This window comes from Geotrypetes seraphini, chromosome 5 (assembly GCF_902459505.1).
Source record: "Geotrypetes seraphini chromosome 5, aGeoSer1.1, whole genome shotgun sequence".
Lineage (NCBI taxonomy): Eukaryota > Metazoa > Chordata > Amphibia > Gymnophiona > Dermophiidae > Geotrypetes > Geotrypetes seraphini.
The window spans coordinates 120,294,482-120,311,815 of record NC_047088.1 but is presented as its reverse complement, the minus strand read 5'-3'; the positions used below and the strand labels follow the sequence as shown (position 1 = coordinate 120,311,815).

The window sequence follows — 17,334 nt, the reverse complement described above, 5'->3', positions numbered from 1 at the left end:
AGAGCAGATGCCATAAGAAACAGGCAGAATGAAGGCAGACAGTAGATGAAAGGAATAGAATGATGAGAAGATGAGGAAAACAGAAACCAGACAACAAAAGTAGAACAAAAAAATTATATTTCTTTTTTTTTTTTTTTTGCTTTAGGAGAGAAGGCAGACAGTGGATGGAAGGAATAGAATGATAAGAAGAAGAGGAAAGCAGAAACAAGACAACAAAGGTAGAAAAATAATTATATTTCTTTTCTTTAGGATAAAGTAGTACAGTATATTAGTTGTGTTGATAAACACCCTTGTCAGCTTTTTCTGCAGCCTGACTTCAAACTGCAGATCTTCAAGCTGCCAGTCTGACCAAGACCAAAACTGACTGTGAATGCAACCCCCCAAGAATTCCCAAGAATTCCCAAGTGGGGGGGAAGTGGAAAATGAAGCCAGCTCCCTGAAGCCCAAAGGGACTAATACAGGGGCCCCACAGCCTGCACTCAAGCCTCTGATAAATCAAAAGGCAAGCTAGCTTTCAGGGGAATGGTCCCTGAGCTTCCAAAATGCACACAGCAGTCTGGCTCAGCAGGTACACTTGGGGGTTACCCCACAAGTTGCAGACTGCCCATGCAGAATCTGCATCCTCTCCCAGGCAGACTAGCCCTAAATAGAGGACATCTAGGCACCCAAGCCTCACAAATTCTTTTTTAAAAAACCCAAAACAATGAAAACTGAACAGAGCAAATCAGAACACACCTCGGTTTGTTGCAGAAGGAAAACCGAAAAGGGAATTATACTCCGAAGGAGCTGTATATGACGGACATCCTTCTGCAACAGTTTGTGACCTAAAGTACAGACTCCTGTTTATGTAACAGAATAAAAACTTTTGTACCTCCCTCCAGGTCCTCTCCACCCCTGCTTCAAAAATAATCCCTGGTGGCCTTTCACCCCCATTCTCCTACACCCAGAGATAACTCTCTCAATCCCTAACACCCTCCTTAAAAAAAAAAACCACTGCTCTATAGAACTCTTAAATCCCCCAACCCATCTTTAGCAAGGAGGGACATCCACTTGCTCCAGCCTCCACACAGCCATCTTTTAACATGGTGCTGCACTGTTTATCTTAGTATGCACCACACAACAACAATTTGCTTCAAACAAGTTTGGCAGAATGAGACAGAATCCTTTGGATCCAAAGGATTGGTCCTTTATCTTGTTCCGTTAGGGTGCACCACGGAGTCAGGCAGTCATTTTGAAAGACAATGGCACATATGCAGGAGCAAGCAGGTATCCCTCCAGCCTCCTGGCTTAAAATTAGGCAGCGGGGTGGGTCCAGGCTTTCACTCTCCAGCCCATTTCTCTGCATCTGGACCAAGTACTGAGAGTAACCTTATTCTCAAGATTTGAAAATATGCTGGGAGTTCAAGACTTTGCAGTTAGTTGGTGCATAAAGCACAGTTACTTACCGTAACAGGTGTTATCCAGGGACAGCAGGCATATATTCTCACATGTGGGTGACGTCATCTACAGAGCCCCAGCGCGGACAGCTTTTCAAGCAAACTTGATTGAAGTTTCAAGTCTGCTACACTGCACCACGCATGTGCATGCCTTCTTGCCCACTAGAGGGCGCATCCCCACCTCGTGGTCCTCAGTTCCATAACCAGCAAAGAAGCCATCCCCGGGGAGGAGGGCGGGTTGTGAGAATATATGCCTGCTGTCCCTGGATAACACCTGTTACGGTAAGTAACTGTGCTTTATCCCAGGACAAGCAGGCATGATATTCTCACATGTGGGTGACCTCCAAGCCAACTAAAAAAGGGCAGGTGGGAGGATGGCAATTTAGGAAAATAGGTTACGTAACACCGACTGGCCAAACCGGCCGTCGCTTCTGGACAAAGTGTCCAGACAGTAGTGGGAGGTGAACGTATGAACCGAAGACCAAGTGGCAGCTTTACATATGTCCTCCACAGGAGTAGACCGGAGGAAAGCAACAGAAGTTGCCATAGCCCTGATCTTATGCCCCGTGACTCGACCATGGAGCTTGAGACCAGCCTGAGCGTAGCAAAAAGAAATACAAGCAGCTAGCCAATTGGACAAGGTGCGCTTGGAAAAGGATGTCCCAGCCTATTAGGATCAAAGGACAAAAGTAATTGAGGAACCTTCTGATAAGACTTGGTACGTTGGAGATAAAAAGCCAACGCCCTCTTACAGTCCAGCGTGTGAAGTGCCGCCTCACCAGGATGGGAGTGGGGCTTCGGGAAGAACACCGGAAGGACAATAGACTGATTGAGGTGGAAATCAGACACAACCTTAGGTAGAAATTTGGGATGGGTGCGAAGAACCACCTTGTCATGATGGAACACAGTAAAGGGCGGGTCCGCAACCAAAGCCTGAAACTCACTAATTCGACGAGCAGACGTGAGCGCAAGTAAAAAGATCACTTTCCAAGTGAGAAACTTAGGAAGAGACTTGTCCATTGGCTCAAAGGGAGGTTTCATCAACTGAGCCAAGACCACATTCAGATCCCAAACTACAGGAGGAGGTTTCAGAGGAGGATTAACATTAACTAAACCCTTCATGAAACGAACCACCAGAGGATGAAGAGAGAGAGAACGACCCTCTAGATGCCGATGGAAAGCAGCAATAGCACTAAGATGCACCCGGATGGAAGTTGTCTTCAGCCCAGACTTGGACAAATGCAGCAAATATTCCAGAACCGAGGACACCGGAACCAAACTCGGGTCCAGATGGTGCGAGGCACACCAGGATGAAAATCTGGTCCACTTCTGGGAATAACAAAGCCGAGTCGAGGCCTTGCGCAAGGCTTCCAACACCTCCCTGACCGCTGAAGTCAGGGGGAAAGGAACCAAGCCGTCAGATGTAATGACTGAAGATTGGGATGTAACAGCGAACCCTGACTCTGAGACAGCAGAGAGGGAAAAACTGGCAGAAGTAGAGGCTGCCTGGCACTGAGTTGAAGGAGCAGGGAAAACCAGTGCTGACGAGGCCAACGTGGCGCTATGAGAATCATAGTGGCTCTGGAGGACTTGAGATGAACCAACGTCCTCATTATCAGAGGAAATGGAGGAAACGCATAAAGGAATCTCTCTCCCCAGTCGAGAAGGAAGGCATCTGCCTCGAGACGGTCCTGGGCGTACATCCGGGAACAATAGAGGGGCAATTTGCGAGTCTCCGGGGAAGCAAAGAGATCCACCTGAGGGGTCCCCCAGCGGTCGAAGACCTCGCGTAGGACTCGGGAGTTTAGCGACCACTCGTGCGGCTGGAGAAGACGACTGAGTTTGTCTGCGAGACAATTCTTTTCTCCTTGGATGTAAACCGCACGTAGGAAGATGTTCTGGGAGACCGCCCATTCCCAAAGGCGCAGGGCTTCCTGGCACAGGGCCCAAGAACCCGTACCCCCTTGTTTGTTTACATAATACATCGCCACCTGGTTGTCCGTGCGTACGAGGACTACCTGGTCGTGGAGCAGGTGGCCGAACGCTCGAGCTGCCAGAAAAATGGCACGAAGCTCCAACACATTGATGTGACAAAGACGGTCCTCCTCCGACCATAGACCCTGGGTCCGCAGACCGTCGAGATGAGCCCCCCACGCGTACTCCGAGGAGTCCGTGGTCAGGACCTTGCGATGCGGCAGAACGAGAAAGAGCAAACCCCCTGAAAGATTGGAAGAGTTTGTCCACCAATGGAGCGAGCGTCTCAAAGAGGGAGTTACCCTTATCTGGCAAGAGAGTGGATCGCACTCCTGACGCCATTGGGAGGCCAAGGTCCACTGAGGAAGCCTCATGTGCAATCCGGCGAACGGAGTGACATGGACCGTCAACGCCATGTGGCCCAGGAGCACCAACATGCGATGAGCCGAAACTGCGGGCATCAGTGAAACCTGGCGACTCAATCAAAGCAGTGCCTGCAACCGAGGAGGAGGAAGGAAGGAACGGAGGCGAACCGTGTCCAGCACGGCTCCGATGAACTGAATGGATTGAGTCGGGTTCAACTGAGACTTGGGGAAGTTCACCTCGAACCCCAGACGTTGAAGGAAGATGATAGTCTGTCGGGTCGCTGAGATAACCCCCTCTCTGGTGGAGGCCTTGATGAGCCAATCGTCCAGGTAGGGAAAGACCTGAAGCCCCTGGGATCTCAGAGCTGCCGCAACCACCACCATACACTTCGTGAAGACTCGAGGGGACGAAGCCAGACCAAATGGGAGGACCCGATATTGAAGGTGTCAATCTCCCACCCTGAACCGTAAATACTTGCGGAAAACGGGATGCACCGGAACATGAGTGTAAGCTTCCTTCAAGTCTAGGGAGCACATCCAGTCCCCCTCCTCCAACAGAGGGTATAAAACCGGAAGTGACAACATCCGGAACTTCTCCCGGACCAGGAATTTGTTGAGCTTTCGGAGATCCAAAATGGGGCGTAAGTCCCCTGTCTTCTTTGGGACCAAAAAGTAACGGGAGTAAAACCTCGTTCCCCGTTGTTCTGGGGGCACTGGTTCCACCGCCCGTAGGCTCAACAAGGCCCTGGCCTCTAGAAGGAGAAGGGGAAGTTGGTTGCGGTTGGACGGACACGTTCCGGGTGGATGGTCCGGCGGCGTGGCTGAGAAATTCAGCGAGTAGCCCTCGGAGATGATCCGGAGCACCCATGCGTCGGATGTAATCTCGGTCCAAGCACAGAAAAGGACCTGAGACGGCCCCCGATTGGGAGGGGGTCCGGTAATACTGCGGAGGGGGCCTGCCCCCATCCGCACAGCCCATCAAAAGGACGGGGCCGGCTTGGACGCTCCCTGCGCCGGAGGTTTCGGCTGTCCCCCTCTACCCTGCTGGGGAGGGCGCCGTGCCGGAAGTCTAGAAAATGCAGGGGTAGACTTCTGCGGGTATCTCCTCGGGGGCGGCCGGAAAGATTTTTGCGGCGGGGCACGAGGTTTAGCACGGACCAAGGAGGCTAAGGAGCGCTCCTGTTCCGACAAACGTTTGGTCGCCGCCTCCAATGATTCATCAAACAATTCAGAACCCACGCATGGTAAATTGGCCAGGCGTTCTTGTAGGTTAGGATCCATATCGAGGGTACGGAGCCAGGCCAGCCGGCGCATAGCCACCGCAAAGGCCGAGACCCTCGAAGCAAGCTCAAACGCGTCGTACACAGCGTGGAACAGGTACAGCCGCAATTGAGACAAATTGGACATGAATGTGGCAAACTCCTCTCAATGGGAAGGAGGCATAACCTCCCGATACTGAGGTAGGTCCTTCACCATGCTACGCAAATAGGATGAAAACGTAAATGCGTAGTTGAGGACCCTGATGGCCATGAGGGAATTAGAATAGAGGCAATGACCAAACTTGTCCAGGGTCCTCCCCTCCCTTCCGGGCGGGACCGCCGCCGAGACTCTGGAGGGTTGAGTCTTTTTAAGCGCCGACTCCACAATCAACGACTGGTGGGAGAGTTGAGGCTTATCGAACCCTTTAGATGGAATGGTCCGGTATTTGGACTCCATCTTCGACGGCACCGCAGTGATTGTAAGAGGGGAGTCCAAGTTCTTAAGGAAGGTTTGATGTAGAACCTTATTCAGGGGAAGGCGAGGAGTTTCCCTCGGGGGAGTAGGAAGATCCTGCTCCTCTAGGAACTCTTTAGTATATTGAGAACCCGCCATTAAGTCAAGCCCCAAAGCTTGTGCCATATCCTGCACGAACCTGGAGAAGGAGGATGTTCTGGCGGCCGGTGAGGGGGTCCGAGATCTCCCCGCCGAACAGAAGGGGGAAGCCTCACGGGAATACCGCGGGTCCCTGCCAGACCCCGATCCCCAGGAGGCCACATCAAGCGACCTCGAAGGGGTCGGGGAACGCCTGTGCCCCGAAGAGCCCTTGGAAGAAACCCCGGGGGTCCGAGGTACCAAGGCGCGCCCCCTCCGTCTCGGGGAAGAGTCTCTCGAACCCCCTCTCGCGGGGGAACGAATCAGGCTTGGGTTGTCGAGGCGGAGCTCCGAGACACGCAAGGTCTCGCCCTCGAGCGGCGAAGAGCGGCCACGCCTCCGAGGAGAACCCCGAAAACGTTTGGGTTTCCTCGGACGACGCCTCGCCCGAGGCCGGCCCGAGGGCGAGGAGCCCCGGGAAGACCTCGAAGAAGAGGACGAGGATATCCTCCTGACCCGACGCACCTTGTCCCTAGGCCTAACGGTTCTCTCAGGCTGGGCCTCCGAGGTCGAAGTCGAGGGCGAAGTCGGGACCGGACCGGCACCCGAAGTCGAGGGCACTGAGGCCGAGGTCGCCGAGGCCTGGGCCGTCGAGACCGGCGCAGTCGAGGCCGAAGCCTGCTGCAGCTGCTCGATGGCTCCGGACAGCTCCGAGGTAATCAACGCTCTGAGCAAGTCTTGAAAGGCCGGGATCCCCATCATGGCCGTTAGGTCCGAGGCCGGGGGGTGCTCCCTAGAGGGCGACCTCGGTCTCGAGTATTCCCTCGGGGCACTAGATTTGCCAACCTTGGGCTGAGCCGAGGCCGACCCACCCGCTGTCGAAGAGCCCGAGGATGGCTTCTTCGCCGAACCCGGAGCTGAGGAGGGAAGCGGGGACTTACCCGAGGAAGGCTTTGTCGGAGCAGCAGGCTTCGATGAAGTCGAGGGACGCAGCGAGGATCCCGAGGCCGAGGTCGGGGCCGAAGCCGAGGCCGACGTCGAGGCCTTCCCCGCCGCGGGGTCTGCAGAGTTTCCAAGTTTATTGATTTTTAATATCCCGACCATCAAACAATTGTCTGGCCGGTTAACAATAAAATTTAAAAAAGAATTAAATATAGTAGTTTGTGCAAAAAGATGTCTAAAGTTAAACATAAATGACAAAGACTTGACGTACTGGAGTGTGAGGGCAGTAAGTGAGGAAAGGGAAAAAGTTACATTGTATAGGTGAGAAGGAGAGAGTGGGGGGGAGGATTGAACAAAGGGGAGGGGAGCGTTAAAATGATGGAAGCTTGCTAGCCGAAAGAAGAGAGAGAAGAAAGAAAAAAAAAAAAAAAATTTTTATTTTTTAGGTTTGATTAAAAGCATCTCGAAATAAGAAAGTCTTTAGATTGATCTTAAATTTGACTACCGTATTTTCACGCATATAACACGCGCGTTATACGCGTTTTTACCTACCGCGCATACCCCTCGCGCGTTATACGCGTGAGCGCGGTATACAAAAGTTTTTCTACATAGTTCCCACCCCGCCCGACGCCCGATTCACCCCCCCCAGCAGGACCGCTCGCACCCCCACCCCGAACGACCGCTCGCACGCGCTCCCACCCGCACCCGCGATCGGAGCAAGAGGGAGCCCAAGCCCTCTTGCCCGGCTGACTCCCCGACAATATCGGGCCAGGAGGGAGCCCAAACCCTCCTGGCCACGGCGACCCCCTACCCCCACCCCGCACTACATTACGGGCAGGAGGGATCCCAGGCCCTCCTGCCCTCGACGCAAACCCCCCTCCCTCCAACGACCGCCCCCCCCAAGAACCTACGACCGCCCCCCCAGCCGACCCCCACGACACCCCCACCCCCCTTCCCCGTACCTTTGGTAGTTGGCCGGACAGACGGGAGCCAAACCCGCCTGTCCGGCAGGCAGCCAACGACGGAATGAGGCCGGATTGGCCCATCCGTCCCAAAGCTCCGCCTACTGGTGGGGCCTAAGGCACGTGGGCCAATCAGAATAGGCCCTGGAGCCTTAGGTCCCACCTGGGGGCGCGGCCTGAGGCACATGGTCGGGTTGGGCCCATGTGCCTCAGGCCGCGCCCCCAGGTGGGACCTAAGGCTCCAGGGCCTATTCTGATTGGCCCATGCGCCTTAGGCCCCACCAGTAGGCGGAGCTTTGGGACGGATGGGCCAATCCGGCCTCATTCCGTCGTTGGCTGCCTGCCGGACAGGCGGGTTTGGCTCCCGTCTGTCCGGCCAACTACCAAAGATACGGGGAAGGGGGGTGGGGGTGTCGTGGGGGTCGGCCAGGGGGGTCGCGGGTCGGCTGGGGGGCGATCGTAGGTTCTTGGGGGGGGGCGGTCGTTGGAGGGGGGGGGGTTTGCGTCGAGGGCAGGAGGGCCTGGGATCCCTCCTGCCCGTAATGTAGTGCGGGGTGGGGGTAGGGGGTCGCCGTGGCCAGGAGGGTTTGGGCTCCCTCCTGGCCCGATATTGTCGGGGAGTCGGCCGGGCAAGAAGGCTTGGGCTCCCTCTTGCTCCGATCGCGGGTGCGGGTGGGAGCGCGTGCGAGCGGTCGTTCGGGGTGGGGGTGCGAGCGGTCCTGCTGGGGGGGGGGTGAATCGGTCATCGGGCGGGGTGGGAACTATGTAGAAAAACTTTTGTATCTCGTGGGCTCTTATTAGACTCTATGCTGTGTCTTCCAGAAGGGAGGATATTTAGTGGGCAAGCCATAAGCTTCTAATAAAAGCATTTATGAGGGGGCGGTCGGAGGTTCTTGGGGGGGGGCGGTCGTTGGAGGGAGGGGGGTTTGCGTCGAGGGCAGGAGGGCCTGGGATCCCTCCTGCCCGTAATGTAGTGCGGGGTGGGGGTAGGGGGTCGCCGTGGCCAGGAGGGTTTGGGCTCCCTTCTGGCCCGATATTGTCGGGGAGTCGGCGGTCCTTCGGGGTGGGGGTGCGAGTGGTCCTGCCGGGGGGGGGGCAGGGCGGGTAAACGGAGAGTCGGGACAGGGCGAAAGGAGAGTCGGGGAGGGCGAAAGGAGAGTCGGGGTGGCCAGAGGAGAGTCGGGGCGGGCAAAAGGACAGCCGGGCAGCATGCGCGTTATACCCGTGAGCGCGGTATACAAAAGTTTTTATACATAATATAGTGGTTTCTGCGCGCTATACCCGTGTGCGCGTTATACACGGGTGCGCGTTATCTGCGTGAAAATACGGTAGTTGTTCGTCGCGGAGGTGTTGTGGAAGTGAGTTCCATAATGTAGGGGCTGTTATAGCGAAGTTTGTTTTGCGAGTATAATAAGAGTCTTTAAGGGATGGAATATAGAGAAGTTTTTGGTCAGATGATCTTAATGTGCGAGTGGAACTTTGAGGTATAAGGAGTTTATCGAGGAATGTAGGTTGATGTAAGAGTTTGATTTTGAAAGTGAGTAGAATAATTTTATAAGTGATACGATGAGAAATTGGAAGCCAGTGGGCTTCCTGTAGAGAGAGGAGTGACATGATCATATTTGGTTTTTTTATAGATAAGTTTTATTGCGGTATTTTGTATCAGTTGAAGGCGTCGTAGTTCTTTTTGAGGGAGGCCGTTAAGGAGCGAGTTGCAGTAGTCTAAGTGAGAAATTACTAAAGAGTGGGTCAAGATAGTAATAGAATCAGTATTTAGAATGGAAATTAATGATCTGATGATGCGAAGTTTATAGAAGCAGACCTTTGCTACGGAACTAATATGTTCATGAAAGGAGAGATCTCTATCAATAATGACGCCAAGTAGTTTAATTTTAGTTTCCATATGTAGTGGGATGGATTTGATAGAGATAGTTCCTGGTAATGATTCAGATTTTTTAATGGGGAGTAGGAGTCCACAAGATTTGTCAATGTTAAGTGAAAGTTTATTTGTGTATAGCCATTCGTTTATGTTATCCAATTTATTATTTATGTCTTTTATGTCAGAGATGTTAGTGGTGTTAATAGGGTGAAGAAGTTGAATATCGTCTGCATAGGTGAAAATAGTAAATCCTATCGATTGGGCTAATGTAAGGAGAGGAGAGAGAAATACATTGAATAATAATGGTGATAGTATTGAACCTTGTGGCACTCCGAAAGTTTGAAATATAGTTGAGGAAATTTCGTTTTTTACACAGACTTTAGAGCTGCGTTCCTGAAAGTAAAATAAGAACCATGAGAGTGCAGAACCAGAAATGCGGCAATCTTTTAATCTAGAGATAAGAAGAGAATGATCGATAGTGTCAAAAGCTGCGGAGAGGTCTAGAGAGATTAGAATGACAGATTTTTGGTGTTCATGGTAGTATTGTATGGTTGAAATAAGGCCTAATAAAGATAGTTCTGTAGAATGTGAAGAGCGAAAGCCTGTTTGACAAGGATGTAATGCATGAGTTTTTTCGAGAAAATCTGTTAATTGGGAGTGAATGATTTTTTTCCGTGATTTTGGAGAGTAGAGGAAGATTAGCGATAGGACGATAGTTTTTGGGGAGAGAAGGATCTGAGTTGTATTGTTTGAGTTTTGGGAAGACGAGTGCAGATTTCCAAGAGTTGGGTACTGTGCTTTCTGAAAGAGATTTTGAAATCATTTCCCAGATGAAAGGGCCGAAGAAAGAATAGAATTTTTTAAGTATGAACGGGGGAATGCTCTCTAAGAGATTATTAGGAGAGTTTAAAGATTGTATTATAAGAAGAAGGTGTGCTAGTGAAGGCATTTTGAAATTATTGCAAGAGCTAAAAGAGAGTTGGGTAGAAGCGTTGAATGTTTGAGTGGGGGGGGGTAGGTATAGATGTTCCGAGGTGAGATCTAATGTCTTTAATTTTTGTATCGAAAAATAGAGATAGTTCATCTGCGGAAGGTGAAGTTAAAGTATAAAGAGAAGAGCTCCGCCATCCGGGCACGGCGTCGACGGAGCACTCTGGACTGAAAAGTGGAGCACCTCTCACAGGAGTCAGTAGGGTGCTCCGGACCCAAGCAAATCAAGCACCACCGGTGCGGATCGGTAATTGACAGCAACCGATCACACCGGGTGCATTTCTTAAAGCCCGTCAAGGGACGGGACATGAAAAAGAAAAGGGGCCGAGAACAAACGACGTCCCGCGGCCGCGGCTCCCGGGAGCCCCCGGAGCCGAACGGAAGAAATAAAACTTTTTTTTTTTTTTTTTTTGACGATAAACGACGTGACTAAGAAGGAAAACAACAAATAAAGCACAGCGACCGAGCAAAACAACCCAGACGCGGTGTCAGAAGGCAGAAAAACAGGAGCTCAATTTCCACAGGGCTTCTGGCTCCGCGGAAAAAACTGAACTGAGGACCACGAGGTGGGGATGCGCCCTCTAGTGGGCAAGAAGGCATGCACATGCGTGGTGCAGTGTAGCAGACTTGAAACTTCAATCAAGTTTGCTTGAAAAGCTGTCCGCGCTGGGGCTCCGTAGATAACGTCACCCACATGTGAGAATATCATGCCTGCTTGTCCTGGGATAAAACCTCTTTCTGCATCCTGCACCTATAAAATTGCATTAAAGTTGAACCTACCCCAAGCAAAACTTGTGCTAACTAATACGCTTTTTTTATTCTGCGTGTGTTAAAGGACATGGGGATGTGGAGTAAAAACAAAACCAGCCTAGATTCCATAATCCTTCCATTATTTGCCTATAAAGCAGCAAAGATCGTCTACTCAAAATCACACAAGGAACTCAACAATTCTGAAAAGTTTATCATAAAATTCAACTTTTCAAAATGATTGGGGTGCTAAAATTAACATAAGTGACTGCTCCCAACTCAGATATTAAAGTCATATAGTTCCCTTAAAGTGCAGCAATAATCTTTACGAATAATTCACGATTATGGTGTTTTGCATTATAGAAATATAACATAGAAATACATTATAGAAATCCTGAAGGAAGCCCGAAAGTTTCCACATCTAATATGTTCTTGTTAATAAATAAAAAAAGCCGGAAACCAGCAAGGCTCCTTGCAGATTCTACTATATTAGTATGTATTTAGCCCAATAAAAAAGGTATCACGTTATTTTCACTTTAAAAGTGGACTAAACACAACTACCACACCATTCTATCAAAAAAGTGTGTACACATTATTAAAAGCTTTATTTCCTCCTCACAGAAAAAGTCATTAGCTTCAATGACCACATTATTAAGACCGCCAAACATACTGAAAACCCCGCGCTTCTCCTTCCATTTTGTATCTTAGGCCATACAAAGATCAGCATTAAGATGGCTACTGGGAGGAGCTGTACATACATCTCCGCAACAAAAGTACTCTCCCCACGCTCCCACCAGCAGCCATCTTTATAAAAAATAAAATAAAATAGGGAGGGTCTGAAACGACATTTTACTTCTTGCAGACACGTTTGGATAGATGGGTCAAGTCATTTCTGTCCCTGGTGGCTTGACGCCGCTATGTGAGGCAAAAACTTGGTCGCGCCATGACTCCAGTGGATCACCTCATTCTGCTGCCTATAGATAAAACATTACGCATTTTCGAACAGTTGTTAATTAAATCTTCTTCCTCTCCACAAAACGCACACACAAACAAAATACAAAAACGTCTCTTCATAGCTTCTGCGCCATCTCAACTTTGCAACCTCTCTTGAAGACATTAAGAGAAAGCATGCTTCGATCACTTTGAAAAGAACAAAAAACATTTCTCCTGTTCATGCACAAATATCAGACGAAACAAATTTCATTATTTACCCTCTCGCCATATTTCTGCTCGCCGCTATCACTCATTTTTCAAGCCTATTTTTTCACTTATGAAAAAGGCTTTCCCACTGCCTCCAATTACAAGAAATAAAAATACCCCAACGAAATAAATGTACAACGATCTACTAGAAACCGCTTGGAGGAAATGACGTCAACGTATTGTACTCCGCCCTCGAAGGCAGCGTAGCATAACTACATAGTTGAAGTCTGGAGCGCTCCTGGGGGGGGGAAGGGAGAGAGGGAGGGATAGATTTGGTGAAAAGTACAGGTGGTTGGATCTAAACAAAATTAAGAACAGTGATTTAACGGAAGTGGCTATGAACTCAAGTAGGGATGGGTGTAAAATAACTCCTCAAATTCAACAGAATGAGGCTGCGTGGAATTGAAAACTGGATTAGAGATTCCAGAGAAATAAGCTTTCCACCAAGAAAGAAAGTAAGCCTGTGCATATATATGAATGAAACAAAACAAAAACAAGTAGGGAAAGCTTGTGCAGCATGGGTTGTGGAATATTTTTAAAGTTTTACCTAGCAGAGAAGGAGGAATGGACACTTGCAGAGTATTTTTGAACGAGCTGAGGATAGATTGTAGGGTTACTTGGGGTGATTTGAGAAATGGATGGGTGTAGTTGGGGTAATTTTGAGGATGGTGTAGTTCAGGGTTTCTCAACGTGCGGTATGCGTACCCCAGGAGTATGTGGACCGCTCGTTGGGGATACGCGGGCTGACCACCGCCCGCTGCCCGCCGCTCCCTGCCCACCGTTGCCGCTGCTCTACACTCACCGTAGCAAATGCGGGAAGGGCCAGGCACGTGCAGCAATTGTACGTCACCGGCCCACAAGCCTTCCCCCAACATCAATTCTGACGTCGGAGAGAAGGTCCAGGCCAGCCAATCGCTGCTTCACTGGCCCGGACCTTCTCTTCAACATCAGAATTGACGTCAGGGGAAGGCTTCTGGGCCAGCAGTATGCAATCGCCATATGTGCCTGGCATTTCCCTTCTTGGATTTGCTGCAGCAGCAGGCAGATCAGGGGGGAAGAATTGGCGGCAGGTAGGCCAGGCTTCGGCGTGGCAGGCAGGCTGGCTTCGAGGGATGTGAGGGAACAAAGGCTGAAAGGCAATGAGGGGGACATAGGAAGGAGGGAGGAAAAAAGGAGAGAGAGCGGCGAAGACAGGGGGGTTGTAAGTAGAAAGTTGCGCGGGGACAGAAATCCCACCCATCCCTGCCAAGATCCTCTCCGTCCCCGTCAGGATCCTCTCCATCCCCACAAGGAATTACCTCCATCCCCGCCAATCCCCATAAAAAAACAGCAATTACTTCTAACAGGATCATCAATTCCACAATTTCTTTTGAGTTTGCGCTGCTGTTTTCCTTGTTGAATCTCTTTGGTGGAACCCTTTTTTGTTTTCTGTTCAGGTAATTAACTTATAAACCCCCTCTTTTACTAAGGCTGACGTGTCCATTATATTATATGGACGAACCCTGCTTCCAAAGCCTTCCATCCCCGTGGGAGTCCCGTTGGCTAGAGAGAGGTCCCCTTGGGAGTCCCGTGGGCCAGAGGGGGGTCCCCGTGGGAGTCCAGTGGGTTAGGGGGGGATTCCAATGGGACTCCCTTGGGACCCGCGGGATTCCCGCGATCCCCATTCCCATGTAGACCTCTAGTTGTAAGCAGAAGAAAGACAGAGAGAAAGGCCTGGACCAAAGGGGAAAGAGAGGAGGCAGATGCTGGGCTATGGGAGGTGCAGGCAGAGGGGGAGAGACCCTGTGGAAGAACAGAGAGATGGAAGATCATAACAGAGGAGGGAGACCTGGAACAAAGGTGGTGGTAGGTTCAAAGGGGAACTGACATTGGATCTGGGGAGGGTAAGCAGAGGGAAAAGAGATAGAGACCTGGACCCAAAGAGGATGGGGCTGCATTTTGAAAGAAATGTTGGATGTTAAATAAAGAAAGAAATATTGGATGCACAGTCAGAAGGAAGTGCAACCAGAGCCTCATTAAATCACCAGACAACAAAGGTAGGAAAAATTATTTTATTTTCAATTTAGTGCTCAAAATGTATCAGTTTTGAGAATTTATATCTACTGTCTATATTTTGCACTATATTTGTCTATTTTTCTATAGTTGTTACTGAGGTGACATTGCATATTTTATGTTTAAATCATTTTTATTCAACACCACAAGTATCAACACAAAACACAATAAAGAACAGATATTTATACATAATGCAAATCCAATCCCTAACCCCCCCAACCCCCCCTCCCCCCCGAGTAGCAGCAGCGGCAATCATCCCAAAAGTAATAACCAGTGATTAATGCACGTAGTAAACAAATTACATATTCCAAACTTGGTTTTGAACATAAGGAGTAAAAGTTAGACTAAATGGCTTCCAACATTGACAGAACAGCCGGCCTGCTTTAGCAGACATGTCCACAATATCTTTGCGTTCCAGTAACATTTGCTGTAACATTAATGCTCTCCACTGGGGAATAGAAGGAGGTTGTGGTGAGAGCCACTGTAACAAGATACATTTCCTGCCCAGCAACACAGTTTTCCGAAGGAAGGCCGCACAACCTGGTCTAGGCGGGTGAAAACGAAGCTGTAGGGTGAAGAGAAAACTTGGATGCATCCTCCAAGAACAACCCCAAAGCTGTGCCACAGAGGACACCAATTGTATCCAAAAGGCAGACACCAAGGGACAAGTCCAAAACATGTGTCCAAAAAATGCCATAGGGTGAGCGCATTTACCACAGAAATGTCCCACACTAATCCCCATCACATGAGCTCTCTTGGGTGGATAAAAGGCACGCAATAAAAACTTGTAATTTCGCTCCCTTTCCACAGATGACAGAGTAGAAGCAATCCCCAAACGAATACCTTTACGAAGCATATCATCAGAAATAGGTATTTGGAGATCCGCTGACCACTTCTGGGCCAAGGTAGTAAAGTCCAATTCGCTGGATAGTTCTTGCAAAAACTTATGATAGAATTTTAACGGTATAGGCTCCTGAGCCGTAAGACAAAGAGCCTCCTGTAAACTGTTCTGAACATCTTCCCGCACCGCCACCGGAGTCAAAGTCTGCAAGTAATGTTGAAGTTGTCGGTAAGCAAACCAATCAGCAGGTGGAAGATGAAACATTGTCTGTAGCTCGGCAAAGGGGACAGGAAGACCCGTGCGTAGCACAGCCTGGGACACATATTGAAGGCCCACACTAGACCAATGCTGGAATATCGCAGAGTCCAAGCCAGGTAAAAAGTCTCCATTGCCAACGATGGAGAGGTAAGGTGTTCTGCAAGGAGAGATCTTCAACATCCTACACAACATCTTCCAAGCTTTACGCATAGCAGGTAAGAATGGGTGTGAATGTAACAAAGGCAAATCCAGCAAGTGGAGAGCATGTAAGAGATAACTAAAATGGTAAGGCTGAAAATGAAAACATTCAATCTCAGGTAATGAAAAACAAGCAGTATTACAAAACCAATCATGAATATGACGTAATTGACATGCAAGATTAAACCTAGATACACACAGGAGACCCAACCCCCCTTGGGTAATCGGTAGCATCAGCTTGGATAAAGAAATCCTAGCCCGTTTACCCTGCCACAAGAATGCAGAAAGATGAGACCTATGTTGAGATAAGTGTTGGGTAGTTAACATAATGGGAAGCATTTGCAATATATAGAGCCATTGGGGCAGTATCATCATGTTATAGAGAGCAATGCGACCAGAGAGAGAGAGAGGATACTTTCGCCAATTATGTAAAGTAGTCTCAGTATGACATAGTAAGGGCAAAACATTAGCATTATAAAGTCCATTCAGGTTTTGAGGAATGACCACCCCTAAGTAAATCAAGTGGGAAGAGGCCCACTGCAGAGGGAATTCTCCATGCCAAGTCTGTCGCACCTCAGGCAGAGTCGGAAGTGCCAAAGACTTTTGCTTATTTAGGACCAAGCCCGAATAGAGATTAAACTCATCTAGAAGTTCTAATGCTCGAAACAGCGAGCTATGAGGGTTGCCCAAAGTAAGCAAAAGATCGTCTGCAAACGCTAACACCCGCAACTGGGAAGAACCCTCCGGCAATCCCGTGATCTCATCATCCCTCTGGAGTATGCGTAACAAAGGGTCCAGGTACAAAAGAAAAAGAAGGGGCGATAACGGACAACCCTGTCGCGTCCCCCTACCTACGGAGAAGGAGGGGGATCTCACGCCATTAACCAACACTGAGGCGGTTGGTCCCGAGTAAAGTGCTTGTACCGACGCCAAATAACTTGTGGGAAGCCCTATATACTGTAATACCTGAAACAGGTAATGCCAATGAACCTTATCAAAGGCTTTCGCCACATCTAACCCAACAAGGAGACCAGGATATTGTGTTTGTTGAGCGCGAGAAAAGCAAGTAAAACCCGGCGAACATTGAGTACTGAATGGCGAGTCCGAACAAAGCCCACCTGCTCAGGCACGATAATAGTAGGCAACAGAGGAGCCAACCTATCAGCCAAAACACGAGCAAATAGTTTAATATCAACGTTCAATAGTGATATCTGTGGGCGGTTTAGAGGGCTTCGGAATTAAGGTAATCAGGGCTTCTTTGGAGTAGCGGGGGAATGCACCCTGTTCTTGAATGGCCGTGTAGTAATCCAAAAGAGACCCCCCTATTGAAAAGGATAAGATCTTAAAGAACTCAGGGGAATAACCATCCGGTCCCGGTGCCGTGCAAGGCTTCAATTTCTGTATCGCCTGCAGCACCTCCTGCAGGTGTAAAGGCCTATCCAACAGGGACACCTGAGCTGCCGTCAATCAGGGCATCCCCGCATCCTCCAGGTAGTCACACACATCAGGACCAGTGTAAGGACCCGGGGATGCATAGAAAGCCTCAAAATAATTGTTAAAGGCAGCAGAGATATCCACCGAGGATGTCAATATCCTCCCCGAACCCTCCCGTAGCATGGGAATGTATCTAGATCCGTTC

At 49.6% G+C, this 17,334-nt stretch overlaps 1 protein-coding gene across 3 annotated transcripts in view; it reads right to left on the bottom strand.

Moving 5' to 3' along the window:
* The window catches only part of TRA2B (transformer 2 beta homolog), a 360,067-nt gene extending 347,523 nt beyond the window's left edge, over nucleotides 1-12,544 (bottom strand). Inside the window, exon 1 of one of the 3 annotated variants that reach the window (XM_033947301.1) lies at nucleotides 12,358-12,544. In XM_033947301.1, coding sequence (XP_033803192.1) covers nucleotides 12,358-12,393 — 36 coding nt within the window. In that variant the 5' untranslated portion in view covers nucleotides 12,394-12,544. The remainder of the gene's footprint in view (nucleotides 1-12,357) is intronic. The other 2 variants (XM_033947302.1, XM_033947303.1) reach the window with 2 other exon arrangements.
* Between the last annotated feature and the right edge of the window lie 4,790 nt (nucleotides 12,545-17,334).